Below are 27,271 nucleotides of genomic sequence, written 5' to 3' on the forward strand. Positions count from 1 at the left end.
ATGTAACATCACAAATTCAATACAATTATCAAAACCTCTTACTAATAATTTAAAAAATATTATACACAAACATATAAATTAAATTTCTTTAACATATAAAAAAAATTACAAAAAATGTTACATATTTACATTAAAAAAAAACAAAAAAATTACAAACCAACATTATACATGAGGGTCAACATCTAGAACCGACAAATATGATTACAAAGAAACGAACATACAGACAATATGATTATAAAAAACTAAGCGTATGCCGTCAACTTTTAAATGACTATTATTTTATAAAATAGATTTTGATAAAGATTTATACACAGATACGATTAAAAAGAAAAACAGAAATATAATTATGAAAAAAAACAAAAATATGAAAATTAAATTTCTAAAAAAAAATTAAAACAAAAATATACCCGCAGAATCTAGTTATTAGTTAATTTGGAATCTAACAGCATAAGTTCGATCTGTGGGTGGGCTCATTACCGGTTTTACGTTTTGAAATAGCTTCTGGGTCCTCTTATTAAGTCAGGACCGCTCTCCATCTAAAACCTAAGACCCAAAAGACTGTCTTTTTTTTAATCGGTTTTGTCGCCGCCCCTCGTCTCACAAACACAAAGGAAGAAGAAGAAGAATATGGAAGGGATCAAGCTCTCTTTCCCACCGAAGACTCCGCCGCTTTCAGTAATCGCTGCTCTCTCCCTCTCATCCTCTCCGGTAACCATCGACTCCTCCTCCGCCGCAACCACCGTCCCTACTTTCGTCTTCTCCGACGGGTACTTCTCTCACTTTTCCCCAATCTGATTCCTTCTCTTCCTCTTTGAAACTAAAACCCTTTTTTTTGTCTGGATTTAGGCGAAAGCTGAGTGGGACATCTGTTCTTCTCCGGTACGTTGGTCGATCAGCGAAGTCTCTTCCTGGGTTTTACGGCCACGATGCTTTCGAATCTTCACAGGTCTCAAACACGAATCTTCCTCATTGTAGAATTTTGCTTTAAAAGTGGACAAAGTCTCAACCTTTACTCTGTTTCTTCTTCTCACTGTAGATTTTGTTTAAAAAGTCTCAACTTTTTCTTTGTTTCTACTTCTCATTGTAGATTTTTTGTTTAAAGTCTCAACCTTTACTTTGTTCTTCTTTGCATTGTAGATTTTGTTACAAAGTCTCAACCTTTTGGGGGGGTTAGTGGGGAGCTAATTCACGCTGATTTCAAAAGTCAAGAGGATTTTAATTCTCTAAATATTTTCATTGATTCTGACAATATATCTTCCCATATTGAGAATACATGGGTTTAGTCTAGTATTTTGAAAGTCTTGAGTAGTGAGTTAAAATGTAATGAATCCTTGTTCCAATAACACCGTAGTTTAATAGAATTACGAAATATAAAATTAAACTTTTTGAATAACAAAAGATTTATATGGAATTGTAAAATCACCACACCAATAACACCAAACCTTTTAGAACTTTAAGAATCATGTTACCAATAACACTAGAATCTTTAAATTCTTCAACTCTTTAAAAATCAATCTCCCACTAACCCCCCCCCCCTTTACTTTGTCTTCTTCTAATTGTAGTTTTGTGTTTAAGGTCTCGAATCTTTTTTTTGTTTCTTTCGTTTTTTTTTTGCAGATTGATGAGTGGGTAGACTACGCTAATGTCTTCTCCTCTGGCTCAGAGTTTGAGAATGCTTGCTCTCGTGTCGATAAGTTCCTTCAGAGTGTCACCTTTCTTGTTGGTCATTCTCTTTCCATTGCCGATGTTGCTGTTTGGTCAGCTCTTGCTGGTATGTATCCATCATCTTGCTGAACAAACCTCGTTAGTTACATGCAATGTTCTAAAAATCAGTCCAAATTGTTCATAGCCAAAATGATCTTAAATCGGTTTAAACAGTTCTGAATCGGTTAGAATCGATCTAAGTTGGTCTAGTTTGATCTAAATTGGTGTACATCTATTAAATCTTAAATCAAGTAACAATGTTAGTATAAATCCACAAATTTGTCTTTTTATATCTAACTATTATATTCATCTAAATAGTTTTATAATTAAATCTAAAAATTTAAATATCTAATATAAATATATTATATATATTATATATATACATATATATATATATCTTAAACAAACAAATAATTTGTTAAAGTTTCCTGAATAATTCCTAGTTATAGCTTAGTAATTTTTGAACATTAGTTACAGATTCTAACACATTTTTATCATTTTATCAGGATCCGGTCCAAGATGGGAGAGTTTGAGGAAATCTAAAAAGTATCAGAACTTGGTTAGATGGTTCAACTCAATATCGCTCGAGTACGCAGAGCCACTCAACAAGCTAGCTACATATACTGCGAAGAAGCCTTCAGGGAAGGCTGTTTCTGCTGCACCAAGGTCCAAGGACCAACAAGCAGACAACGTCAACGACAAAGGAAAGCCTGAAGTGGACCTGCCAGGCGCAGAACTCGGAAAAGTCAAACTCCGTTTCGCTCCAGAGCCAAGCGGCTACCTCCACATCGGCCACGCCAAGGCCGCCCTTCTGAACAAGTACTTCGCCGAGCGGTACCAAGGGGAAGTCATCATCCGCTTCGACGACACAAACCCCGCCAAAGAGAGCAACGAGTTCGTCGAAAACCTCGTCAAGGACATCGGTACCTTGGGGATCAAGTACGAGCGCGTGACCTACACTTCCGACTACTTCCCCGAACTCATGAACATGGCCGAGAAGCTCATGCGCGAGGGGAAAGCCTACGTGGACGACACGCCGAGGGAGCAGATGCAGAAGGAGAGGATGGACGGGATAGATTCCAAATGCAGGAACCACACGGTCGAGGAGAATCTTAACCTATGGCGAGAGATGATCGCTGGAAGCGAGAGAGGGTTACAGTGCTGCGTCCGCGGGAAGCTGGACATGCAAGACCCCAACAAAGCTATGCGTGACCCTGTTTACTACCGCTGCAACCCTATGTCTCACCACCGTATAGGGGACAAGTACAAGATCTATCCGACGTATGACTTCGCTTGTCCCTTTGTGGACTCCATTGAAGGGATAACGCACGCGCTTCGGTCGAGTGAGTATCATGATAGGAATGCTCAGTACTATAAGGTTCTGGAGGATATGGGGTTGAGGAGAGTTGAGATTTATGAGTTTAGTAGGTTGAATCTGGTTTATACGCTTCTTAGTAAGAGGAAGCTTCTCTGGTTTGTTCAGCAAGGGTTGGTTGGTGGGTGGGATGATCCACGGTTTCCTACGGTGCAAGGTATTGTTCGTAGAGGTTTGAAAATCGAGGCACTGATTCAGTTCATTCTAGAACAGGTAAACATTTTACTTCTCTTTGTTTTTATGTCTCTTTTAAGTGTTCTGTAATAACAAATATGTTTTCATCAATAGTTAGGCGGTTAATTAGGCGTTTACTAGAGGACTAGCTACTAATCAAATTATTTGGACATAGACCGATTAACAAATTATTGATTTATTTTTTCATATATTTTACATTTATATTAGATATTTTAGTGTTGTTTAATTATAAATTTTAGATGAATTATAAAAATTAGATATACAAAAAAGAAAGAATTAGACAAATTTTTGGATTTGAACTAACATTAGATATTTTAGTGTTGTTTAATTATAAATTTTAGATGAATTATAAAAATTAGATATACAAAAAAGAAAGAATTAGACAAATTTTTGGATTTGAACTAACATTATTGCTTGATTTAGACCAATTTAGATTGATTTAAACCGATTTAAATTGTTTGTTACCTATTTAGAACAGTTTAAACCGATTTTGAGTAGCATAAATCAGATTAAAAAAATAGTTACTACCTATTTTAAGTGTTCTGTAATAACAGTTATGTTTTGATTATGTTTCCAGGGTGCTTCAAAGAATCTAAACTTGATGGAGTGGGACAAGCTTTGGACTATTAACAAGAAGATAATTGATCCTGTGTGTCCTAGACATACGGCTGTGGTTGAAGAGAGGCGTGTGCTGTTGACACTAACCGATGGTCCTGATGAGCCGTTTGTCCGGATGATACCAAAGCACAAGAAGTTTGAAGGCGCTGGAGAGAAGGCAACCACTTTCACCAAGAACATATGGATCGAGGGAGCTGATGCGAGTGCCATCTCTGTTAACGAGGAAGTGACTTTGATGGATTGGGGAAACGCCATTGTGAAGGAAGTCACAAAGGACGAGGAGGGTCGTGTCACTGCGTTGTCTGGCGTTCTGAATCTCAAAGGGTCTGTTAAGACTACAAAGCTGAAGCTGACATGGCTTCCAGAGACTAATGAGTTGGTTAAGCTCACGTTGACCGACTTTGATTATTTGATCACCAAGAAGAAGGTAAGAGAATCTGTTGATGTCTATCGTTTCTACTCTCAGAATCACTGATGTGTTTTTGGTTTGGTGCAAACACAGCTAGAGGAAGACGATGAGGTTGCTACTTTTGTGAATCCTTACACGAAGAAGGAAACGTCGGCACTTGGTGATTCTAATATGAGGAACCTGCAGCGTGGTGATGTGATTCAGCTTGAGAGGAAAGGCTACTACAGATGTGATGTGCCTTTTATCAAGTCTTCAAAACCTATCGTCTTGTTCTCAATCCCAGATGGAAGGCAACACCAGCCATTGGCTGCTAATTGACTTTTCCCATTTTATGAAACTTGTATTAATGAATTTGCCAAAAAAAAATCTCTGTTTAAAACAAGAATCTTCTTTGCTTTTAGTTTTAAGTACATCTTTTATTACAATGGAGCAACAAAACAAAGAAGAAGAAAAAGATTGTGTTGTGTTCTGTTCTGTTCTTGTCTCACTTCTTGGGTTGGTATCTGGACTTAATCTTCTTAACCTGTTTGGGTTTGAACTGGAAAGACTTAACAAGAATGTCTTCAGGAAGAGCACCAAAGAGAGATGACACAAGCGACTGTGTTCCAGGCAACTGGCTATCAAAAGCTGCTATTACAGAAGCTGGAGCAGACTTGGCAATGTTCTTCTGGAAATGTAGAAGTCCTTTGGGGAAAACGAAGACTTCTCCTTTGTTAATGTGTTTAGCAACGAGTTTTCCAGCGGTAGTTACAAAGCCTACGTAAAGCTGACCTTCTAGGACGTAAATTATCTCAGAGGCGCGTGGGTGGATGTGCGGTGGGTTTAGGCCGTTTGGTGCGTAGTCAATGCGGGACATGGAGAGGCCTAGAGTGTTGAGTCCTGGTAGCTTCTCTACGGTGGCTCCGGTTACTATGGCTCCCGTGGAGGTGTTGGAAGCGGCGGAGGCGGTGGCTAAGCCTTGGAAGTAGAAGTCTTCCGGTGTTACTTGTGTTGTGTCCTTGCATGTGTATCCGTTGACTTTGACCGCTTCATTAGTCAAAGATGGAAAAAAGAAAATGTTAAAAATAGGAAATATAACGAAATTAAAAAAATTAAAAATAATTTTGAGAATAATATTATGCTGTGGAAATTGAAACAAAAAAATGATTTGTTATATGAAGTTTAAAAATATAAAACAAAATTAATTAAATACCATTGGACAAATCAGCAACACAAATATCTTGAAGCATGTTGGACTCTGAAGCTACGGCCATGGCTGAGACCAACATGGTAACAACAACAAGTAGATGGGTCGTTACTGACGCCATTGTTGTTGTTATTGTTTATATTCTGAAAACAACAGAGCTTCTTCTTGAAGATGAGTTTATAATTAAGAATAAATCAACGGATGGAGAATCTTTAAAATTAGATGTTTTTATAAGTCCTGAGGCTTTGAATGTTTATTTTTAGACTAATTGTGAAAGGTGTAATTAGGCCTTAACTTAGACAATTAGTTGTTTGTTAATACGTAGGCTAGTTGTGATTAACAGAGGGTTGTTCATTGGAAATAACTTGTTATCCTCCTGGTAATTACAAAAGTCCAAATCACCAAATTCAAAATAATAACTTGTTTCAATAAATAAATAGAAAATGTGGAAGTTGGCTGGTTATTTCCTTTATATAGTTCAATCTTGGTAAAGGCCGACAGAGATTTGTCTGTTAAAATGTCATTGTGTCACAACATAAATATAAAATAAAGGGTCAATTGCAAATGGATATACACTGAGGACTAACAAATTGCCTCTTTAACAAAACCACAAGTTCAAGTTGAGACCATAGTAGATGTTATATATCATCAACCAGGTGAGTCTCACCAAGAAAAACTATAATTTAATAACTCAAAATGTACATATATTAATGAATTTATATGTAAACACATGTATCACATATGTATACAGATACAATGAGTTCGTTGACGCAAAAAGTGTGGGATGAAAAGACATAAAAGTCAAGTCGCTTCTCATAACTGTTACAGAGAAGCTTCTTCTATTAAAGGAAGATGTTGAGAAATGATGAGAACATCAAGAGACAAAACTCTATATATGTTTCCAAGTTTCCTCTCCTCTAATCATATTTCCAAATCCCATATTCTTCCCCATTAATTTCTCCATCATGACGGTTAAGGTAACAAAACATGCTCATACTAGTATTATGAAAGCCATATGGTTTCTTGTCATAACTTATTCGGTTTTATTTGGTTCGGTTTTGAGCAGAAAGTTGAGATGCAAGTGGACATCAACTGTGGGAAATGCAAAAACCAAATCATGCAGGCTGTCACAGAGCTAGAAGGTATTGCTTTTTTTTTCTTAAAAGAAGTGTTATCAAATCCACAGATATAATTATAAAGACTGAGATTATGAATGCAGGTGTGAATCAGGTTGTACTGGATGAAGAGAAGAGCTTGCTTACTGTAGTGGGCACAATGGATCCCATCTGCATTGCGGAACAGCTTAGGAAGATCAAACAGAAACCAGTAGTAGTCAACATTGGACCACCAAAACCTCCAGAAAAGAAGCCAGAGTGTTGCAAGCCTTGCCTTCCATACTACAATAATACATGTGACCTTCCATACTACAACTACAATACCCGTGACATGGTATCAGTTAGCACCTATGAGAACGGAGGCGGCTGCACCATTGTTTGAAAATCCCTCATTTCATCTCTTAGCCCTTCATGTAAAATCCTGCTCTTTGTGGTCAAGACAAAGTTTCTTATGCAATCATGTTTCATACTTTCCTGTAATGAATCTTTGTTATTAGCTGAACCAAGGCTTAAAATATTATTGAAAATATATAATTTAACATGTAGATGTGCTTTTACAATGGTTACAGAAACAGAGAAAAAACAAAAAGCAAATAGACTGCTAAAACTTAGGAACAATCATCACAGTTGATTTATCTACTCCCCAGATCTTTGCAGTAGATTATCTACTAACTTACACAGCCTTCAGCTTGATAACAACTTGGACTGTGACTTATTTCTTCTTCCTCCCACCACCACCTGCCTTGGCTTTCTTATTTGCTGCTCCTTTAGTGTTACTATCTGGGGTTTGCTATTACCAAATAAGAAACAGTTTGTCAAGCACCAAATGAACTATGTATATCTAGAAACATGTGAAACGCAAACTAGATTGCTTTAATGATCCCATGAATCTAAAGAATGGAAGAGCTTAGTCTATGCAAGATAGTTTCACTCATGTACAAGTCAAAAGAGAGGATCTTAAGACCTAATGGGTTCAACTATATATAAAGTTGTAAGTGACAAACCTTTCTCTTAGCAGGCATGGATGAGTTAGCAAATGGTTTGAAAAACGACTCCAGCCTTCCCTGGGAGGACTTATTCTTTGCAGATTTTATTTTCTCTACAGCCTATATAAGAAAAACCACAAGAATAAACGATTGCACCTGTATATGGTGATACGGAACAAAGTATGAATAACATACCTTGGTTACTCTATCTATGTTGAATCCATTTTCATTCACCAAAAACTGGACTATACCCTGCCAAAGGAGAAGAAAAAAAAATCTGAGGTAACTAAAATGATTTATCGAAGAATCTAAATGGGTTTAGACATCTTCATCTGGAGAGATCCACTTGATATCAAGCTGCTCTTCATCTGTTAAAACATCAGGTTCTTTAAAAAGTTTACGAGCTTCATTGTATGGCCATTCCTCAGGTATTTGATACCTATACATAAAACACCACAACGGTAAACGTCTTCAACGAATCAAATTACTCGTTGATAGTTTAGAAGAGCTGAACCTGTCTTTGTTAATATTTTCGAGTATAGTCTCAATGGATCCATGCTGGCGAATAAGCTTTAGAGCAGTCTGCCCACCAATACATGAGGCACAAAATGAGTGTTAGTTCCTAAGCTTCTGTCTAAATGATAAAATAAAAAGATACCTCGGATGCTGTCACAGTAGTCACATCCGGACAATATGCACAAATCGATGAACTGGTCCATGGTAAGCTGAAGGTCTTCTAATATCTGAAACGAGATTGCAAAATCAGAGATGATCACATTTACTTTAAGATGTAGCGTGTATGAGAGGCGAGGGTAAACCTTAGCAACGTCAAATTCCATGACAGGGATCTTTCTGGAGCTAGGATCCATCAGGTGGCGGAGAAACTTAGGTGCTCCAAAGGTTATGGAATCCATATCTTCAGAAGCCACACCATACACCTAAACAGATAGAATCATAATATAAGGAAACATTGCAGCTGTTTGTAACCTGAAAAGAGAACAGAGAACAAAAAACGACAGACCTTTCCTGATTTGCAAAGTGCAGCACATTGCGCTTCAGCTTCGGAAGTGGCCTGTATGTATACAAAAGCATCAGCCTCTCTTAAATTTAACCATTTCAATCAATGTTCAAGAAATCGCTAGGCAGCAATTAGACGCTTTATAAGAGATTATTGTTTAGCCGACTAATTTAACACCTAGACCGATTTTGTTTGGATTTCAAATTATTACAAAGAAAAACAGAACTCATAGCAACTCTGGGGCTTCTGCACATAAGTACCTCAACAACAGGCACCCCTATGAGCCTTAGGAGTCTTTTGCAGTCGTCATTGTGTTGTTTTGTCACCTAAAGAATGGAGAATTACACAAGGTATCATCAAGAGTCCTAGATTCAATTGCTTTGAAGTGGATGGTATAGAAACTAAAGGAGTCCAGCGATACATAGAGGGACCTTCACAGTTCGTTTGCTGTACTTCTCAATGTCCTCCTTGTTTCCCGCCTGTCAGCATGCAACAGTTTCTTAAGCTAAAGTAAGCAAGACTGACATACCTCAATAGCACCAGCTAAATCCGCAGTTGCATCTGCTCTCTTCGAGTACCTGAACCAAGAAGGTTACCAACATAGTAAGCAAACTCATTTGAGCAGCACTCAAGATACTAAAAGCTTACCGTTTAGCTATTTCTTGTCTCTTTAACTCCGGGGGCTTCCCATCGAAAACATATCTGTAGTAAACATTCATAACTAACTTAGAAAAAGTAGTATTAAAAGAACGTAAAACAAGAATGTGGGGGAGAAGAACATTTACACAGGCTTGATTCCAGCTTCAAGAAGACGGATTGTTCGATTAAACATCCCTTGCAAATGGCTAGAACATTACATAAACATGAGACACCACATTAACATAAGAACACAAATGCTAAAAGACACAAACAGGGTAACACATGAGAGAGTAACCTAGTGACTTCCCCAGCTTCATTGGTAAGCATATCCAGCGGCGAATGTAGAATTATTTTCTTGTGTGGACAAATCTTACATAAACTTAAAAAGTATAGGTAAAAATGTTATTTACTAAAAGAAAAATAATCAAAGTTTAAACATATTTAACAAACTTTGAAAATTTTGTGGGGGCACTTGCCACCTTCTTGAGCAATGTAGGTTCACCAATAAGCATATCAGTCCCAGTTCTCCCCACCACAATCTACAACATTATCGATTCTCTCAAGACTCAACATTTCTCATAAAAAGATACTATCTTTTGAGTGATTTGAAGAAGGTTTCCGTCTCTCTCTCTTAGTCTCCGGGGACTTTTGATATCTCCGGCGCCGATGATATTTGTTTTTTCCCGCGCTTCTGAACTCGTGTGGGCTCTGTTTATCAAAGTCCACTAGGTGTTGCTTTCCATGGCCTGTTAACACAAATGGGCTATTAAGTAGTTTAGGCCCATAGGCTATCCGCTAGGCATTCTCTCGGTTAGTCAAAGAGTTTTGGTCCTTTTGGTCTTATTTTGGAGGAAATATGTAAATATACAATATTTTTGGGCCAAATCTTCAAAATAGCACTTTTCTAAGTTTATGTCACAAAAATAGTCTTCAAAAACTAAAATGACCAAAATAACATTTTATCTTTTGAAAAATTTAATTTTTTTTTATATTTCAAAATTTGAAATTTTATCCCAAAATCCACTCCCCAACTCTAAATCCTAAACCCTAAACTCTAAACCCTAAACCCTAAACTCTAAACCCTAAACCCTAAATCCTAACTCCCACCCATTAACTTTAAACCTAATGTATAAATTAATTTACCATTGGGGTATAAGTGTATATTTATCTCTTTTGATAAAACATTAAGTGATATTTTGGTCATTTTTATTCTTATACGCTATATTTGTGACAAAAACTTTTTTAGTGCTATCCTAATTTTTTTTTTTTTTTTGACGTCATGTAAATATACAAATTAAGAGATAGATTGTCATGTTAATGATCTTTTAGTTAAAAATCATATGGAGATTTCGAAAAGGAAAATGTACTTGAGTTCCCTAACTAATAAATATTTATTGTTAAATTATTTGTATTATAGTCATTATAATAAATGCCAGTAAGGAAAAGAAAAAAATAGTTTAAAACTATGACCAATATTAAAAGTACTCGTGTTCAAAACATGCAACTGCATATACATAGTTCTTCTGAATGTTTCAAACATAAATGTTTGAGGTTATAACTTTTTTACTAGATTTTGATCCGCGCTTTCAAAACGCGAATTTATTTTTATTTTTATTTTTATTTTTTTTCAATTGACAAATATTTAGTAAATGTCATATTTCATATATTTGTGTTTTATATTATAAAAAACTTAAACTTTTTATTTTTCTTTATCGTGTTTCATTTTAAATGACTATTTATGTTTAAAAAATTAAACTGTATTTCTTTAATGAATTAAGTTGGTATAACTCTGATAAATTAATTTTATTATGTGGTTAATATTTTTAATAAAAAAAATTATTTGTTTTTAATAAAGATTTATACTTTTCAATGAAAAAATTCAATTTTTTTCATGAATGCTTAAATTATATTAAGAAAAGGAAAAAAATAATTAAGAATGGTTGGAAAAAATTATTTGAACTTGGACTCAATGGTCCAAAGGAAAAAAAAATATGAGAATTGGATCTGATTTTTTAATCGGCCCAAATGACCCAAGAGAGATCTGAAGTGGACAGTGGGTTGGATCCGAAAAAAATGATCCAATATAGATGTGTTATTAATATTATTTGATTGCCCTTAACGAAACATGCAATGTTAGTAAAGAAAAAGACAGGTTAAGGTAAAAATGACAATAGAATTCTGCTTTATTAGTATAGATTGGTAGTTGTTTTCGATATTTTTCCATAAGAACCGACTCTGAAGATCATTTTACAAGTAGTGTTGATAACCAACACAGTTCAAATGAAATTTTAAGTTTGTCTAACCCAAGTTTTTTTTCCCGTAAATTAAACACATTGTGTTTCTTTTTTGGAGTTTTAATATGAATTTGATGTAAGTTTTAATTAAGTCAAATACGAAAAGATACGTTTTTAAAAATATTAGGATACGTTTTTGAAAATATTTCAACAAGTTTGATCAATTCATATATATAAGTTTTGGTTGTTGTATTGTAGCCAAAACATTTTATGTGAATTATATGTTATTAAGTTTGAAAATATAAATTTAACGGTATTAATTCGAATATCATTGTTATCGCTAGGCATGGACATTTTACCCGGACCCGCGGACCCGACCTGAAACCGACTCGAAAAATCATGACCCGATCCGAAACCAACCCGAACTTTTTATCCTATTGGGTCTTGTTGTGAAGGATCCGCAGGTCTTGGGCCCGACCCGACCCGAACCCGAAAACCGAGTGGGGTACCCGAAAACCCGAAATTTCTAGTATATATTAGGTATATATGGATGTTTCAGTATATTTTTGGTATAATACGTATTTTTTTTAAGTTTCAAATCTTAGTTTTTTGGTATAATTTTGGGTTTTGGAAATTTTTTTACATTTAAAAAAATATAATTCGTATAATCATATAAAATGTTGGATATTTTTCATGTCCTTGGATCAGATTTTAGAGAAAATTTCTCATATTTTTCGAGTATTTAAATATTTTCTATGTGTTTTAGATATTTTTTGGGTTGGCCCCGACATGACCCGAACCGAACCCAATCCGTAATCGAACTGAATTCGAATTGACAATCTCTAATTATTCTATTGGGTCCAACTATTTAAGACCCGACCCGGACCCGAAGCGACCCCAAACCGAGAATTTCAAATTACCCTATCGGATCCTAAACTCTTAGATCCAAAGGACCCGGACCCGCAACGATCCGATCCGAGGACCCGAATGCCCATGCCTAGTTATCGCACGAAATGTTTTTTTTAAATCCCCTATATATTAAAAGAGAAACATTACAACCTTTGAACCATGATACGTGTCATCACGAGAATCAATTTCAAAATCCTTAGAAAATAAGTTGGTCCATCTAAACATATATATTTTTTTTTAAACTAATCATATAATTAATTATTAATATAAAAATATTTTTCATTATTTCTTTAAATAGAACATACGGAATTATCTAATTTGATCAACATATATATGATAATTAATGATTTTAAATAATAAAAATTTGATAATAATTTATACTTCCTCTATCATTTTTTTTATATTAATATCATAAGAATAAATTAGACAATAAAACTAACCAAATAATAAAAATTTCGATTTTTGTATATGGTATATTTTGAATTTTTGAAAAAGAATATAAATTGATAATCTTTTAAAAATCTCACTTTGAAAATTTGTGATCAGTGGTTTAATTTTTATATATACCAAGATACAAATGTTCGTAAAATTATATGAGTAAGATGTCTTATTTAATAAATATTAGATTAAATATATATACATATATACAGATATCGTTTAAATTATATTATATATTATATAAATGCATAAATATTTAAATTTCTAAATTTTTATTGAACAAATACTAAGAATTTAATATTTTAGTTTCAAAATTTTCATTGAATTTGTAAAAATGATTATAAATTAATAAAAATATGAAAAGTTCCATATTGAAAATCTTGTTATCAATGTTTCAATTTTTTTTGTTCTCAAAAATGAAAATGATCATAAAACCATGTGAATGGCGACTCACAACTTTAGGCTTACTCCTCAGATAAATCAATGGTTAGGCATAAATAGGCATCTAAGCATAAACGATTTTCTCTCGGAAATAACACCGGGGATTACTCCTCAGATAAATCAATGGTTACTGAGAATGGCGACTGAGGATGAGGTCAGAGAGGCTCTCTTTATGATGCATCCTGAGAAAGTACCAGGACCGGATGGCATGACGGCTCTTTTTTTTCAACATTCGTGGCATATTTTTAAGAATGATTTGGTAGATATGGTGAATAATTTTCTGGTCTCGGGAGAAATGGACCAAGGTTAAACATTACTAATATCTGTATGATTCCAAAGACTGAAAGGCTTACAAGGATGACGGAGTTGCGACCAATCAGTTTATGTAATGTGGGGTATAAAATAATATCGAAGGTTTTGTGTCAACGGTTGAAAATCTATTTACCCTCTCTCGTTTCGGAGACTCAATCGGCATTTGTGGCAGAGCGTTTGATCTCTGATAATATTCTTATAGCTCAGGAAATGTTTCATGGATTAAGGACAAATAAAGCGTGTCAAGGAAAGTATATGGCAGTTAAAACGGATATGAGTAAAGCGTACGATAGGATATAATGAAAATTTATTAAAGCTTTACTATAGAAGGTGGGTTTTCATCAGCATTGTATTAAATTAATGATGGAGTGCATATCCTCGGTTCAATATAGGATTCTCCTAAATGGCCAACCACGAGGGCTCATTGTACCACAAAGAGGTTTACGACAAGGAGATCCGCTGTCCTCTTATTTATTTATTCTGTGTACTGAGGCGTTGATTGCAAATATCAAGAAGGCGGAGAGAGGGAAACAATTAACAGGAATTAAGGTAGCCAGAGCATGTCCATCGATTTCACATCCATTTTTTGCGGATGATAGTTTGTTCTTCTGCAAAGCTCAAAAGGAAGAATGTCACACTATTCTCAGGATTTTAAAGAAGTACGAGGTGGTTTCAGGACAACTGAAGAATCTGAAGGCGAGAGGGATGCAAGGTGAGATTTGTTGTGCAAGATGTGGAGCGGAGGAGGAGTCTATTAACCATGTGTTTTTCGAATGTCCTCCAGCACTTCAGGTTTGGGCTCTTTCAAAGATACCAACAAATCCAGTCATTTTTCCAACGAGTTCAGGTTTAGTTTTTTGGTATAATTTTGGGTTTTGGAAATTTTTTTACATTTAAAAAAATATAATTCGTATAATCATATAAAATGTTGGATATTTTTCATGTCCTTGGATCAGATTTTTGATAAAATTTCTCATATTTTTCGAGTATTTAAATATTTTCTATGTGTTTTAGGTATTTTTTGGGTTGGCCCCGACATGACCCGAACCGAACCCAATCCGTAATCGAACTGAATTCGAATTGACAATCTCTAATTATTCTATTGGGTCCAACTATTTAAGACCCGACCCGGACCCGAAGCGACCCCAAACCGAGAATTTCAAATTACCCTATCGGATCCTAAACTCTTAGATCCAAAGGACCCGGACCCGCAACGATCCGATCCGAGGACCTGAATGCCCATGCCTAGTTATCGCACGAAATGTTTTTTTTAAATCCCCTATATATTAAAAGAGAAACATTACAACCTTTGAACCATGATACGTGTCATCACGAGAATCAATTTCAAAATCCTTAGAAAATAAGTTGGTCCATCTAAACATATATACTTTTTTTTAAACTAATCATATAATTAATTATTAATATAAAAATATTTTTCATTATTTCTTTAAATAGAACATACGGAATTATCTAATTTGATCAACATATATATGATAATTAATGATTTTAAATAATAAAAATTTGATAATAATTTATACTTCCTCTATCATTTTTTTTTATATTAATATCATAAGAATAAATTAGACAATAAAACTAACCAAGTAATAAAAATTTCGATTTTTGTATATGGTATATTTTGAATTTTTGAAAAAGAATATAAATTGATAATCTTTTAAAAATCTCACTTTGAAAATTTGTGATCAGTGGTTTAATTTTTATATATACCAAGATACAAATGTTCGTAAAATTATATGAGTAAGATGTCTTATTTAATAAATATTAGATTAAATATATATACATATATACAGATATCGTTTAAATTATATTATATATTATATAAATGCATAAATATTTAAATTTCTAAATTTTTATTGAACAAATACTAAGAATTTAATATTTTAGTTTCAAAATTTTCATTGAATTTGTAAAAATGATTATAAATTAATAAAAATATGAAAAGTTCCATATTGAAAATCTTGTTATCAATGTTTCAATTTTTTTTGTTCTCAAAAATGAAAATGATCATAAAACCATGTGAATGGCGACTCACAACTTTAGGCTTACTCCTCAGATAAATCAATGGTTAGGCATAAATAGGCATCTAAGCATAAACGATTTTCTCTCGGAAATAACACCGGGGATTACTCCTCAGATAAATCAATGGTTACTGAGAATGGCGACTGAGGATGAGGTCAGAGAGGCTCTCTTTATGATGCATCCTGAGAAAGTACCAGGACCGGATGGCATGACGGCTCTTTTTTTTCAACATTCGTGGCATATTTTTAAGAATGATTTGGTAGATATGGTGAATAATTTTCTGGTCTCGGGAGAAATGGACGCAAGGTTAAACATTACTAATATATGTATGATTCCAAAGACTGAAAGGCTTACAAGGATGACGGAGTTGCGACCAATCAGTTTATGTAATGTGGGGTATAAAATAATATCGAAGGTTTTGTGTCAACGGTTGAAAATCTATTTACCCTCTCTCGTTTCGGAGACTCAATCGGCATTTGTGGCAGGGCGTTTGATCTCTGATAATATTCTTATAGCTCAGGAAATGTTTCATGGATTAAGGACAAATAAAGCGTGTCAAGGAAAGTATATGGCAGTTAAAACGGATATGAGTAAAGCGTACGATAGGATAGAATGAAAATTTATTAAAGCTTTACTATAGAAGGTGGGTTTTCATCAGCATTGTATTAAATTAATGATGGAGTGCATATCCTCGGTTCAATATAGGATTCTCCTAAATGGCCAACCACGAGGGCTCATTGTACCACAAAGAGGTTTACGACAAGGAGATCCGCTGTCCTCTTATTTATTTATTCTGTGTACTGAGGCGTTGATTGCAAATATCAAGAAGGCGGAGAGAGGGAAACAATTAACAGGAATTAAGGTAGCCAGAGCATGTCCATCGATTTCACATCCATTTTTTGCGGATGATAGTTTGTTCTTCTGCAAAGCTCAAAAGGAAGAATGTCACACTATTCTCAGGATTTTAAAGGAGTACGAGGTGGTTTCAGGACAACTGAAGAATCTGAAGGCGAGAGGGATGCAAGGTGAGATTTGTTGTGCAAGATGTGGAGCGGAGGAGGAGTCTATTAACCATGTGTTTTTCGAATGTCCTCCAGCACTTCAGGTTTGGGCTCTTTCAAAGATACCAACAAATCCTGTCATTTTCCCAACGAGTTCTCTTTTTACGAATATGGATCATCTTTTTTGGAGGGTTGTTCCACAGATGGAGGATCATCAGTTTGCTTGGATACTATGGTATATTTGGAAAGGAAGAAACAATAAGGTTTTTAGTAATTTGGATATGGATCCTATGGATACTCTAAAATTGGCAGAAACGGAATCTACACTTTGGGCAGAGGCACAGCTTTTGAATGAACAAAAAAGGGGATCTCAGATACAGGTAACGACTCTTCCGTCAATTCCCAGACGATGGTGTTTTACAGATGGATCATGGAAAGAGGGTGATATTTTTGGTCAGGGTTGGTTCAGTACGTTAGAAGGATTTGAGGGACTGGTGGGAGCAAGGAATTTACGGGCCACTATAACACCATTACATGAAGAGATGGAGGCGCTACTATGGGCTATGGAATGTATGAGAAACTTACGACAATTTCAGGTTACGTTTGCAACGGATTGTTCTCAATTGGTGAAGATGGTTTCGGAACCAGAAGAATGACCAGCTTTTGCAAGTTATTTGGAAGATATCAAGAGTCTGAAAGAGAGTTTCATACGATCAGAGATTATTCATGTACCAAGAACGCAAAATACAAGGGTGGATAACCTAGTACGCAGTGTCAGGACACAAACATCTTTCGTCGTTCACATGGATCAACATCTCCCAACGTGGTTTACAGGGTCAATATGAGTCTGTAATGTTGTTGACAAAAAAAAACCATGTGAATAGGAAATTTTTATTTAATAAATAGTCATATTAAAAAATATATACTATAAATTGATGTTTATGTTATTTAAATTTAATTATAAAAAATATAAAATATAAAAATAATTATTTGAATTTATTTACTATAAAATGATTGTAAAAAACAATAATCATTTTAATTTATATGTCCGCACCAATTTATTTATATATGTAATTGTCACTGATCTCTCACGAATTTAATATAAATTAAAGAACACAAATAAATAATACGTATATATATATATATAACATTTTTCTTGGCGCATATCTTAGTCTAGTATTTTATTATACAGGATATAGTACTCTCGCGCTTTAAATATCAAGTCCCCATGACTGTTTGATTGATAATGCAACTTTATAATATTGCCTTGACACCACCACACCGTTGTCTTTATCAATAAGCTAGATTTTTGTTTACGTTATCGTTAACTCCATCTTAAAACGACAACGATCCTTCTGAAAAATTAGATACAAAAACAACCCCATAAAAATAATCTAGTATTTTATTATGCTCTTTTATTTTAAAGACAAGTTGAGAAACTTAAAACAACAATGATCGAATAAAACATAGAGCTATAGTGATATTTTTTTTGATTCTAATATAGAAATGAATATTATGATTAAAGTAGGGCCTCAATTATTTTGGCTCACATGCAAATTATGAGGTGTAAGGATAAAAAAAATGGGACCTTTTTTACAAGTCTTCAAAATACAAATGCTCAAGTCATAAACGTTTGCTTTTGAAAATTCTAGAGTTTCTGTATTATTATATTCTCATTCAACAATTAATCAACTTTGGAGGAAATATTAAAAGAACTAGATTTTTTTTTTCCGCGCTACGTGCAGATAGTATCTTATAATTTTTTTTAATTTAAAACTTTTTAAAATATTTAAAATTTGATTTACATTATTTTATACCAGAAAAATATAAATATAGATAAGAAAATAAATCATATGATCAGCTTATGATTTTATTAGTGGTTTTTTTGGACAATATTAAATTGATTGATTTATTGCTCATAGTTAACAAATTTGTTTGATTAGTTTTGGTTTTCAGTTCATAGTAATGTAGTATTATATTTGGTGAGTGTATATATGTTTTGTTGTTACAATATCTGAGTTTTCATGTTAAACAATACTCCATCTATTCCAAAAAGATTTATGTTTTAGAAAAAAAAATTGTTCCAAAATGATACATGTTACATTTTCAATGCATCAATTAATAATAAATTGTAAATTTTTAAAACATAATTGTGTTTATTAAAATTTTATTGGTTAAAACTTTTGGAGAATATTTGATTACTAAAAATAATGCATTGGTAACTAAAATCTGATATATTTTTTTAATAAGTGTGAAAAACCTAAAATGTACATCTTTCTGAAACGGAGTGAGTACTATTCAAATTCATGACTTTTAATTTATAGGATTAAATGTATATTTTGTTGTTTTCTCTTGTATATATACAAATTTTATTATTTGTTTTGTTGAAAGTTTTGTTTATTGATCATAGGCATATTAATATGAATTTTTATCTCGAAATTTTACAGTATTTGTTTTTGTATGCTGAAATGTTTTTCATATTTTCTGTACCTAGTTATACAAATAATAGGTACATGTGTTTTTTAGAATTTGTTTTGATCCCGCAAACTTGAACAAAACTTTTCATCATGTCATCTCATCCATGTTTTCCTATAACCTTAGATTCATTTGATATACTCATTAGATACCTCGTTAGAAGCCTTTTTGTATCCACAGATGGCTTTGCCTATCCTTTATATAAAAGAGATCACATTGGACTGAAAATAGTGACTGATAAACCAGAAAACATGTATGTTTATTTGTGCACGTGAAATCTTACCTAAAAAGTAAATTGTATTGGTTGTACTTGTATATGTCTGTTGTACCGACAACAATGTAACTTTGGATTAAGTTTATGTGAAATTTAAAATCGAAGAAAAAATCATAGAAATTTAATTTCACTAAGAAAGGAACACAAAAGATGTCTTCAAATCGTAACAAAACTATCTTATCAATTAAAAATCAAAACAAAAGAATAAAGCTTCAATTCTTCAATACACCCAACCTAATTACAATATCTGATTGATGCCTTGAGCTAGACTCATATGAAGAAACACCATGTCATAAATCTGCGTTGAAGCTTGGTTTGCTTTAACCGGGATTTGTCAGTAAACATAAGTCCAAGTGTAATTACTTGCTTACAATGTTCTCTCTTCAATCTTCATATTCTCATCAACCACTCTCCCTAAGTTATCCGACCATAAACTCTTATTTACTCAACATACCTCCTTTATGGATCTTCTTGTTCCTCACCAGGTTTTAGATTTGTAATCCTTTCCAAAATAAACAATCAAAAGTTAAATATATCTGTAGATGATAACACAAACAAAAACACATTTAACTTTGAATTTTTTATATTTTATATTTTCAAAGAAAGAGCCATTACTTGATGAGTTGGTTTCATCTCCAATCATTAATTGAGAAATCAATGGTTCTTGATCATCATCAATAACAAAACACTGCTTGTATTCAGATCAAATGTAATCTCATGCCATTGTTCCAATAGATAAAACATACCTTCTATAACTCCCATAACCACTCCTAATCTTCTTCTCCATGACGAAGTCAATGAAGAATTGAGCCTAAGTCTCTAATATTTTCTCCACCGGTCGATTCTGTAACCAAAGCGATCAAGTTACTGTGGATGATGATGATTAAAGAAACCAACTGTCACGTACTTGGTTCCGATAAGGATGGCTCCTTTGGAATTAATGGAAGTTTCCCAGAAATGGATTAACCTAAACATCAACTTGGAATCTCCTGGTCCTGGTGAAGAAAAAGTGGAGAATGGCTTGCACAGTGCTGACTGCCGTTTGATTTGCCATAGTGCTGGGATGCGTTTGCTGAGCAAGCGATTGTTGGGTTGGGATATATATATAGTCTCAAGACGGAAAGGAGAGAGCTGAGATATTTCATTTGAGTGATTAATTAAGGGGTCTTCAAGAGGCATCAATATCATTGAGTAAGAGAAGGGATATGGAGAGTTACACGCCGATTTGTCTGGAGGATAGCTTTGATTTATCATTGTTTTCGTCGCAGGCGTTATACGGAGGAAATGGGAAGACAGTGAGTTTTGGAGGGTCTGTAGACGCCGTAAGGAAGAGGAAAGTAATACACGCGGGTCAATAAAAGAAATGGGTCTGTTACGCATCACAGATTCGTGACCCAACATCTTAACATCTTTAATTACATGGGCAAATGATTGGTTAGAAATATTTTGTCCTATGTGGCACCCCTAGAATTACTTCAATTTAGTTTATTTTATATAGTAGAAATAGTCTTTTTGGCTTTGTATGACATTGCTTTGGATCTATTGATACTTAAAATGAAAAATATAAAAAGAAACAAAGAATCATCAATATATTATAATTAAACTAAAAGATATCATCATAAATTTGAAGAATTAATAGAGTCGGACCGAAAATATAGGCATTTCCTTATCAATTATCAAAGAGAGCAAGATAAAGAGAAAGCCGTAGGCGTCAGTCTTTCAAATAATAGCCGACAATATATGCAACTTTCATCTCTTCTTTTGATTTTGGTTTACGTAAAAAAAAAACTGTATAATTTCTCAGTCACATTATTTTCGTATAAGGCTCGATACACAGATATCCAATAAGTCCATGATCATGACCGTCATCACCATTTAAAGGTTAAAGCATGTCAAATTTTTCATCAATGCACATATTTACGTTACTCTTGTTTCACTGACAAGTTGGTTGGGGTTAAGCACTTAAACTGATATGTCCTAATTAACTAGTAATAAAATCTTGAATGTAACGACATTTTTCTTTGTTAAACATTAGCTTTTTGCATGGCTTTTCTAGTTTTATCAACACTGTATCAGCAACAAGGGTCCCAAGCATAGGACTTTTGGTCCACCTCCAGAAAAACACCAACCCAAAAGCTGCCCTCATGTGAATTATATTGGGATATTGTCAGAAGAGTACATACACACCTTCGAATTACGTATTCATCATCGTACAAGATCAAGGGTCCCTTCTACCCCCATGACTTCTTTCTTTTTATGTAAACGATGACCATAAATCGAAACCTAGACTAGTTTGTGGAACTTGCAATTGTTATGTTAATTTCTTAGACGCTGAGTGTATTAGACTTGTAAAAAGCTTATGATCATTTATAATTTTATCAATTTTGTATTTCTAAAATAAACTGATGAATGACGATCACAGAAACAAAATATGATTTGAAAATCAACTATAAAGAAATGTATTAAGTTAGTTACAAAAATATATATTTAGTTCAAAAAATTAAGAAACAGGAATGTGTAATTAGTCTTCTTTCATGCACGGAAACTTTGAACTCCGATTGGTCTTTCACATGCTCTCTCCTCGTTTTGCATATTACATCTTCCTATTCTCACACGTCGTTTTCAAAACTGTGGGAAATCGATTTTGAGAAGTAAAAACAATGAGTATGAGAACTGTTCACAAGTGAAGCACATTTTTATCTCTCTTTCTAAAGGAGACACAAAGATATGGACTTCGATCCATTCTAAGGTATGAAATGTTTCATTCACACATTTTTCACTTATGATTCAGTCTCAATAGCTAAACCGGCTAAATCTAGAGAAGTTTTTTGGGATAGAGAAAGATCAGGTCTTGACTTCAAATTCTGAAAATCGAGAAAAATTAACCGTCTCTTATTTTTTCTGTCTGCAATCAACTAGAGAAAAAATAATAATTAGTAAAACCCAAAACTTCTTAATAAAAAATAAATAAATTCCCTATGATAACCCTTTTTAGTTTATTTTCACAAAAATAACTCTCAAAATGACCAAAATAAGTTTTATTAAAGGGTTAACTAATCTACACTTATGGTTTAGAGTTAAAGGGTGAAATTTTGGGGATATGATTTCAAATTTTAAAAAATAAAAATTGAAAATTAAAAATTTCAAAATAAAAATGAGGTATTTTGGTCATTTTTAGAACTCTTTTCGTGACAAAATTTTTAAAAAAACTATTTGAGAGAATTGCACTAAAAAAAATTCTTAATGACATTTTTTACTTTATATAAACAATAACTCCTTTGAGTTTTTTTTTAAAAACATTTACACCAAAAAACTCTTTTGAGATTTGATTAGTTTTTTTCGTTGGTGCTAAACAAAAATTAGATTATTTGTCAAATTAATTTATCCCTTCTTATAGTATTATAAGTTCTAATATTCCATATATCTATAGTAAACGTAATGATTAAATATTAATTCTAAGATATGTGAATTCCTAGCTTTTACAAAACATACTCCAAAATCATTTTATTGAATTATATTCTAAATTTATGGATATTATCATATTCATAAATGAAAATACGGTCGATATATTTTGTAATGTAAAAAAAAAAAAAAAAATTGAGGCACACTTGGTAGATATGTTAAATAAGTACAAAATTGTGGGTTCATTGCTCACGCATGCATCTCGTTGTCCGGAATCACTTTTCCGAATAAGTCCCCACTCCACTCCAAGTTAGGATCTATTAACCTCTTCTTAAAGAAAAACACCGCCCATCTTTTTTTTTTTTGAAACACCGCCCATCTTGACCGGGACATTTTTACTTTATTTTCTGAAAAAATATTATAATCAGTGAGTGAATAAAATTTCTCAAGTAAAGATATATAAAAAAATTAACGTGACACTCTATTAAGATCAAACTCATGACAAGGAAGAAGATGAAAAATTAACTACATCTAAGCACGCGAAAAAATACATGAGGAGAAAATTTACACAGCCAAAAGCAAATAAACTCCGGTCCGTGAACGCGGATAGAAAATGAAAAAAAAAAAAAAACTATTTAGACACTCTCTAGCACATGTTAATAATCTAAAGGCTCTGATGAAACGCCATGTTATTAAGCTTCTGAAGGTTTGTACCGTACAAATCAACCTCAGCATTATGCAGTAATCTCGCAGCGCTTTCGTTTAGTGATGACGATGATGATGATGATGATCCCAAGTAGTACTTGGCAATGTCTGGCTTCACCTCTGCTTTTAAACCAGTTTCTGAGCTTTGGTTATGTTCTGTGTAATGAAGAATCTCTGATGGCCATGACTTCATGTCTTGATGATAATGAAGATCCAGTACATGATTATTATTATTATTCATGATTTGACTAGCTCCTGTGAAATGATTACCAAAGAAAGCATTATAAATACTGTTTCTCTGAGATGGAACTGTGTTTCTGCAGTAGTTGAGCTCCCAATTGTTTGGAACAGGGTTGAAGTTTGAAGTCATCTGGTCTAAAACTGTTGGTGTAGTAGTACTTGAACTGAAGCAAAACGCAACGTTTTGATTAGCCGCCGTCTTGATCTCCGGGAACCAACACGGACCTAGTTGCGATGAGATGACCATCGACTGATCATGGTTGTTTGTTATCAAACCCGTTGACTTTGATACTTCTGAAATAGTTGATGACGTCAGCTTCTGATCTATGACGTTAAGAGTTTGAAGGTCGCTTACTAAGGGTTTATGTGTTGTTGGGTCAATGCCTTTTATTCTCAGCTTCTTCTTAAGACATGAGTTCCAAAAGTTTTTGATCTCGTTGTCTGTTCTTCCTGGTAACCTAGTTGCAATCTGAGACCATCTACACAATTCAAAATCGATTCAGACAATGAAATATATTTCAAATTTTACATTATTATTATATATATGTATTCAAAACTCTATATAAATATGTTGTTAATTTGTTAATTAACCTGTTCCCTAACGCAGCATGGAGCTCAATAATCAAGCTCTCTTCGTCTTGGGAGAATGCTCCCCTCTTTAAGTCTGGTCTCAAATAATTTATCCACCTAAGCCTACAACTCTTTCCACATCTCTGTAAACCTATATGATCATACCAACCATAAATATAAACATTTAATACATATCTTTAACTTTTCAAATATAAGAACACATGATGAAACCAAACCTGCGAGTTTGGGGACAGAACTCCAACAGCCATGACCATGTCTAGTTATGTAATTGAGAAGTTTCTTATCTTCTTCAGGAGACCAAAGTCCTTTTCTAAGCTTTTGCTTATAACAACAGGAATGTCTTCTCATATTTATATGTAATATGTATATGAATGAAGCAATTGATATATAAGAGTAATGAAGAAACAAGAAGCAACTGATTCTTTCTTTTTTTGAGAAAAGAGGCTATAGATTGCTGTAAATATAGGGAGTATTATGACATGTGAAGGTTCTATAAGGTGATAGAGGAAGGAAGATGATGGAGAAATTATTATAAAATGAGAGTAAATGTGATTGGCGATTTCGGGTGTAAAACTTTTATAATCGTTTGCTTGATATAATTGACACCTTTTATGGGACCACAATATAGGAAAAAAAAATCAAGAGATAAACTAAAAACCTAGTAGAAAACTATTTGTTTCCTTTACAAAATAGAAAGAAAAGTGGTTAATATTTTAAATAAAAAATCGTAAATTTTTATTATTTTTTCTAAATATATAGATAAAAAATAAAGTTATACATTGGCTGCAAGAATTTATCTATAAGACTACATTTAAATAAAAATAACAAATTAACATTATTGTATCGTAAATTTATAAAAACTATTACCCTCGTTTTATTACACTGTGGCTTTATAAATTTTCAGACACATAAACGTACATACTTAATTTTTTTTGTTGTACTTTCGATTAAAATACTTAAAAAATTATTTCCCCACTTAATAACCTAAAGTGATAAGGGGCGTTCAATCTGGATATCGGTTCGGTTTCGGTTCGGTTTTTTTGGTTTTTCGGTATTTCGGTTAGTAAAATATAACTACCATTTTAAATCCAAATTTACTTCGGTTCGGTTCGGTTTATATACCGTCGGTTTTCGGTTTATTCGGTTTTATACCAAAAACATAATTCTTTATTTTGGGATCATATTATATATATTTTAGAGCCTTGTTGTCAACACATTCATTTATTAAAAAATATTATAAGCTTAACCAAAAGAACAAAAATAAAAAATTGTTTCTATCATCTAATAAAATAATCAAATCTATAATTAAAATCAAAGCTCAAAATTTTAATAATAAAAATAAAAAACAAAAAATAAAACAGAAGCACGAAGCACAAAAAATAAGTTATTATATTCTTTCATATTTAGCGTTCATCAAAGTCATTTTTCTTCAATTAAACACGAAACTCTATTCGTTTATCGATAAAAAAATTGTGAAGAATTTCCACTAATTGTTATCATCAAATTTATAATCTTTATTTCAATTTAGTCAATGCTAAATTAAAGCAAAGAGATCAAAAAAGACTAAAAAAATAAGAAGCATGTTTGCGATGAATTGTTATTTAATTATAGTTCAAGTGATAATAGTCGATTGAGTTTCCCTCCGTCGAATATACCGAGTTGTATAAAAATATATATCTATACTATGACCCAAAATTCAGAATTTCCTATAATCAGCAGAATGAAGAGAAATACTAAAGGGAAGCCATCGGTCTCATATCCATGGAAGCATTGAACGAACTTAAAATGATTTGTCTCCACACAAAAAGTACGAAATGTTGATATATAATTTGTTTGACAAAGAAAATTAATACTTTTGGTACTTTTCAAAGTTCTATATTTTCTCCTACTTTTAAACTCAAAAATATTGGGGAAAATATAGAACTTTGAAAGGTGCCAAGAGTATTAATTTTCTTTGATGTCCAGAGAATGTAAAAGAGTTGTACCAAAATTAAAGATTTGTTCAATTCAAGTACGCAAAGTGACGGTGAAAATAACCATAAATGTTTACACTATGCAATAATTTGGTCGCGTAACCACTAATAGTCTACTTTACATAGACATTAATTAATTTAATAGCTGCCTACTTGTAACTTGTAACCTCTCTTCGATCTTAAATTGATGGTGTTGATATAACGTGTAACGAAAAGTTAACAAGGTAAATGTAAAACAAAAACAACAACTTAAGCTTGAATTGTGATATAACGTGTAACGAAAAGTTAACAAGGTAAATGTAAAACAAAAACAACAACTTAAGTTTGAATTGTGAGCATGTTTCTGCAAGAGAACAACAACAATGTGTCTAGAAAGAGAAATGTTTTCTAAATAATATCATGATTACTTTAAAACAAATACATGTCTATCTATATATATAAAAAAATGTTTGACTCTCTCCTATACTGTCACCTAGGATCCAGGTCAGAAAGTCGAGGTTCATAGTGTCGACACGTGTCCCGGCCACACAAAACGCAGCACTTCATTTATTCTCATATCTGTTGGGCTTTTAACGCTAAATTTATATATTCAATGTTTTTGAGCTGATAATCTTTTAATTTCTTAATTTTCTACAGTTGGCATTTTTAATCAAAATACTACTTTCACGAATTAATTTCTTAAAAATCATTATACAAAATTCGGAAGGAAATATTTAACCATTAATGACAAATAGAAACCAACGGTTTTCATCCATTTTCAGCGGTTAACTATTTAAATTTTGTGCAGCCTATGGCTAGTTAAGAAATAAAGAGTTACTAGAACTTGATCCGCGCACCCGCGCGGGTATTCTTTTTTTTTAATTATCTTATATAAATGGTAGTATATATTTATAAAATTTATATGTATTAAATAATCGTTTAATATATTTCTAAACCCATAAATTTTATAATTTATTGTGAATAATTTTATTTTATTTTTTGATCCGTCAATTAT

General features: G+C 33.0%; 5 protein-coding genes across 6 annotated transcripts; 2 read left to right on the forward strand and 3 right to left on the reverse strand.

Annotated features, from left to right (window-relative positions):
* The first annotated feature begins 463 nt into the window (after positions 1 to 463).
* Positions 464 to 4,726, forward strand: LOC111198215 (glutamate--tRNA ligase, cytoplasmic). Its single transcript, XM_048748046.1, has 6 exons — positions 464 to 767; positions 847 to 946; positions 1,618 to 1,771; positions 2,211 to 3,292; positions 3,852 to 4,319; positions 4,395 to 4,726. The coding sequence occupies exons 1-6, from the start codon at positions 628 to 630 to the stop codon at positions 4,617 to 4,619; spliced, it is 2,169 nt and encodes a 722-aa protein (XP_048604003.1). The 5' UTR covers positions 464 to 627; the 3' UTR covers positions 4,620 to 4,726.
* A 59-nt stretch (positions 4,727 to 4,785) lies between these two features.
* On the reverse strand, positions 4,786 to 5,608 carry LOC125581879 (probable germin-like protein subfamily 2 member 5). The gene is made up of 2 exons (XM_048748048.1): positions 5,494 to 5,608; positions 4,786 to 5,327 (listed from the first exon to the last, which is right to left on the reverse strand). The coding sequence occupies exons 1-2, from the start codon at positions 5,606 to 5,608 to the stop codon at positions 4,786 to 4,788; spliced, it is 657 nt and encodes a 218-aa protein (XP_048604005.1).
* A 697-nt stretch (positions 5,609 to 6,305) lies between these two features.
* Positions 6,306 to 7,159, forward strand: LOC106380018 (heavy metal-associated isoprenylated plant protein 2). 2 transcript variants are annotated; one of them, XM_013819850.3, is made up of 3 exons: positions 6,306 to 6,464; positions 6,554 to 6,629; positions 6,707 to 7,159. In XM_013819850.3, exons 1-3 carry the CDS (start codon positions 6,453 to 6,455, stop codon positions 6,982 to 6,984), a joined length of 366 nt encoding a protein of 121 aa, XP_013675304.1. In that variant the 5' UTR covers positions 6,306 to 6,452; the 3' UTR covers positions 6,985 to 7,159. The 2 variants fall into 2 exon arrangements, with proteins under 2 accessions (XP_013675304.1, XP_048604004.1); XM_048748047.1 differs by lacking the exon at positions 6,306 to 6,464 and having other exon boundaries at positions 6,503 to 6,629.
* Positions 7,160 to 7,242: 83 nt separating this feature from the next.
* LOC106378907 (flap endonuclease 1-like) lies at positions 7,243 to 10,210 on the reverse strand. The gene is made up of 12 exons (XM_048748049.1): positions 9,255 to 10,210; positions 9,136 to 9,184; positions 9,038 to 9,085; positions 8,867 to 8,932; positions 8,610 to 8,660; positions 8,407 to 8,526; positions 8,247 to 8,331; positions 8,103 to 8,184; positions 7,913 to 8,027; positions 7,784 to 7,840; positions 7,607 to 7,708; positions 7,243 to 7,392 (listed from the first exon to the last, which is right to left on the reverse strand). Exons 1-12 carry the CDS (start codon positions 9,323 to 9,325, stop codon positions 7,315 to 7,317), a joined length of 924 nt encoding a protein of 307 aa, XP_048604006.1. The 5' UTR covers positions 9,326 to 10,210; the 3' UTR covers positions 7,243 to 7,314.
* A 12,999-nt stretch (positions 10,211 to 23,209) lies between these two features.
* On the reverse strand, positions 23,210 to 25,128 carry LOC106380019 (transcription factor MYB86-like). Its single transcript, XM_013819851.3, has 3 exons — positions 24,520 to 25,128; positions 24,305 to 24,434; positions 23,210 to 24,192 (listed from the first exon to the last, which is right to left on the reverse strand). Exons 1-3 carry the CDS (start codon positions 24,650 to 24,652, stop codon positions 23,433 to 23,435), a joined length of 1,023 nt encoding a protein of 340 aa, XP_013675305.2. The 5' UTR covers positions 24,653 to 25,128; the 3' UTR covers positions 23,210 to 23,432.
* Positions 25,129 to 27,271: the final 2,143 nt, after the last annotated feature.

This window comes from Brassica napus, chromosome C2 (assembly GCF_020379485.1).
Source record: "Brassica napus cultivar Da-Ae chromosome C2, Da-Ae, whole genome shotgun sequence".
NCBI classification, from domain to species: Eukaryota; Viridiplantae; Streptophyta; class Magnoliopsida; order Brassicales; family Brassicaceae; genus Brassica; species Brassica napus.

Bases quoted from the DNA above. Each gene is read 5' to 3' on its own strand.
- LOC111198215 (XM_048748046.1), top strand. From the start codon at position 628: ATGGAAGGGATCAAGCTCTCTTTCCCACCGAAGACTCCGCCGCTTTCA. The intron at 768-846 runs GTACTTCTCTCA...GTCTGGATTTAG, and splicing joins ACTTTCGTCTTCTCCGACGG to GCGAAAGCTGAGTGGGACAT. The intron at 4,320-4,394 runs GTAAGAGAATCT...GTGCAAACACAG, and splicing joins ATTTGATCACCAAGAAGAAG to CTAGAGGAAGACGATGAGGT.
- LOC125581879 (XM_048748048.1), bottom strand. From the start codon at position 5,608: ATGGCGTCAGTAACGACCCATCTACTTGTTGTTGTTACCATGTTGGTC. The intron at 5,328-5,493 runs GTATTTAATTAA...TGACTAATGAAG, and splicing joins TGTTGCTGATTTGTCCAATG to CGGTCAAAGTCAACGGATAC.
- LOC106380019 (XM_013819851.3), bottom strand. From the start codon at position 24,652: ATGAGAAGACATTCCTGTTGTTATAAGCAAAAGCTTAGAAAAGGACTT. The intron at 24,435-24,519 runs GTTTGGTTTCAT...ATGATCATATAG, and splicing joins TTCTGTCCCCAAACTCGCAG to GTTTACAGAGATGTGGAAAG. The intron at 24,193-24,304 runs GTTAATTAACAA...TGAATTGTGTAG, and splicing joins CATGCTGCGTTAGGGAACAG to ATGGTCTCAGATTGCAACTA.
- LOC106378907 (XM_048748049.1), bottom strand. From the start codon at position 9,325: ATGAATGTTTACTACAGATATGTTTTCGATGGGAAGCCCCCGGAGTTA. The intron at 9,185-9,254 runs GTAAGCTTTTAG...TTCTTGGTTCAG, and splicing joins AGACAAGAAATAGCTAAACG to GTACTCGAAGAGAGCAGATG. The intron at 8,332-8,406 runs GTTTACCCTCGC...ATCTCGTTTCAG, and splicing joins TGGAATTTGACGTTGCTAAG to ATATTAGAAGACCTTCAGCT.
- LOC106380018 (XM_048748047.1), top strand. From the start codon at position 6,503: ATGGTTTCTTGTCATAACTTATTCGGTTTTATTTGGTTCGGTTTTGAG. The intron at 6,630-6,706 runs GTATTGCTTTTT...TTATGAATGCAG, and splicing joins GGCTGTCACAGAGCTAGAAG to GTGTGAATCAGGTTGTACTG.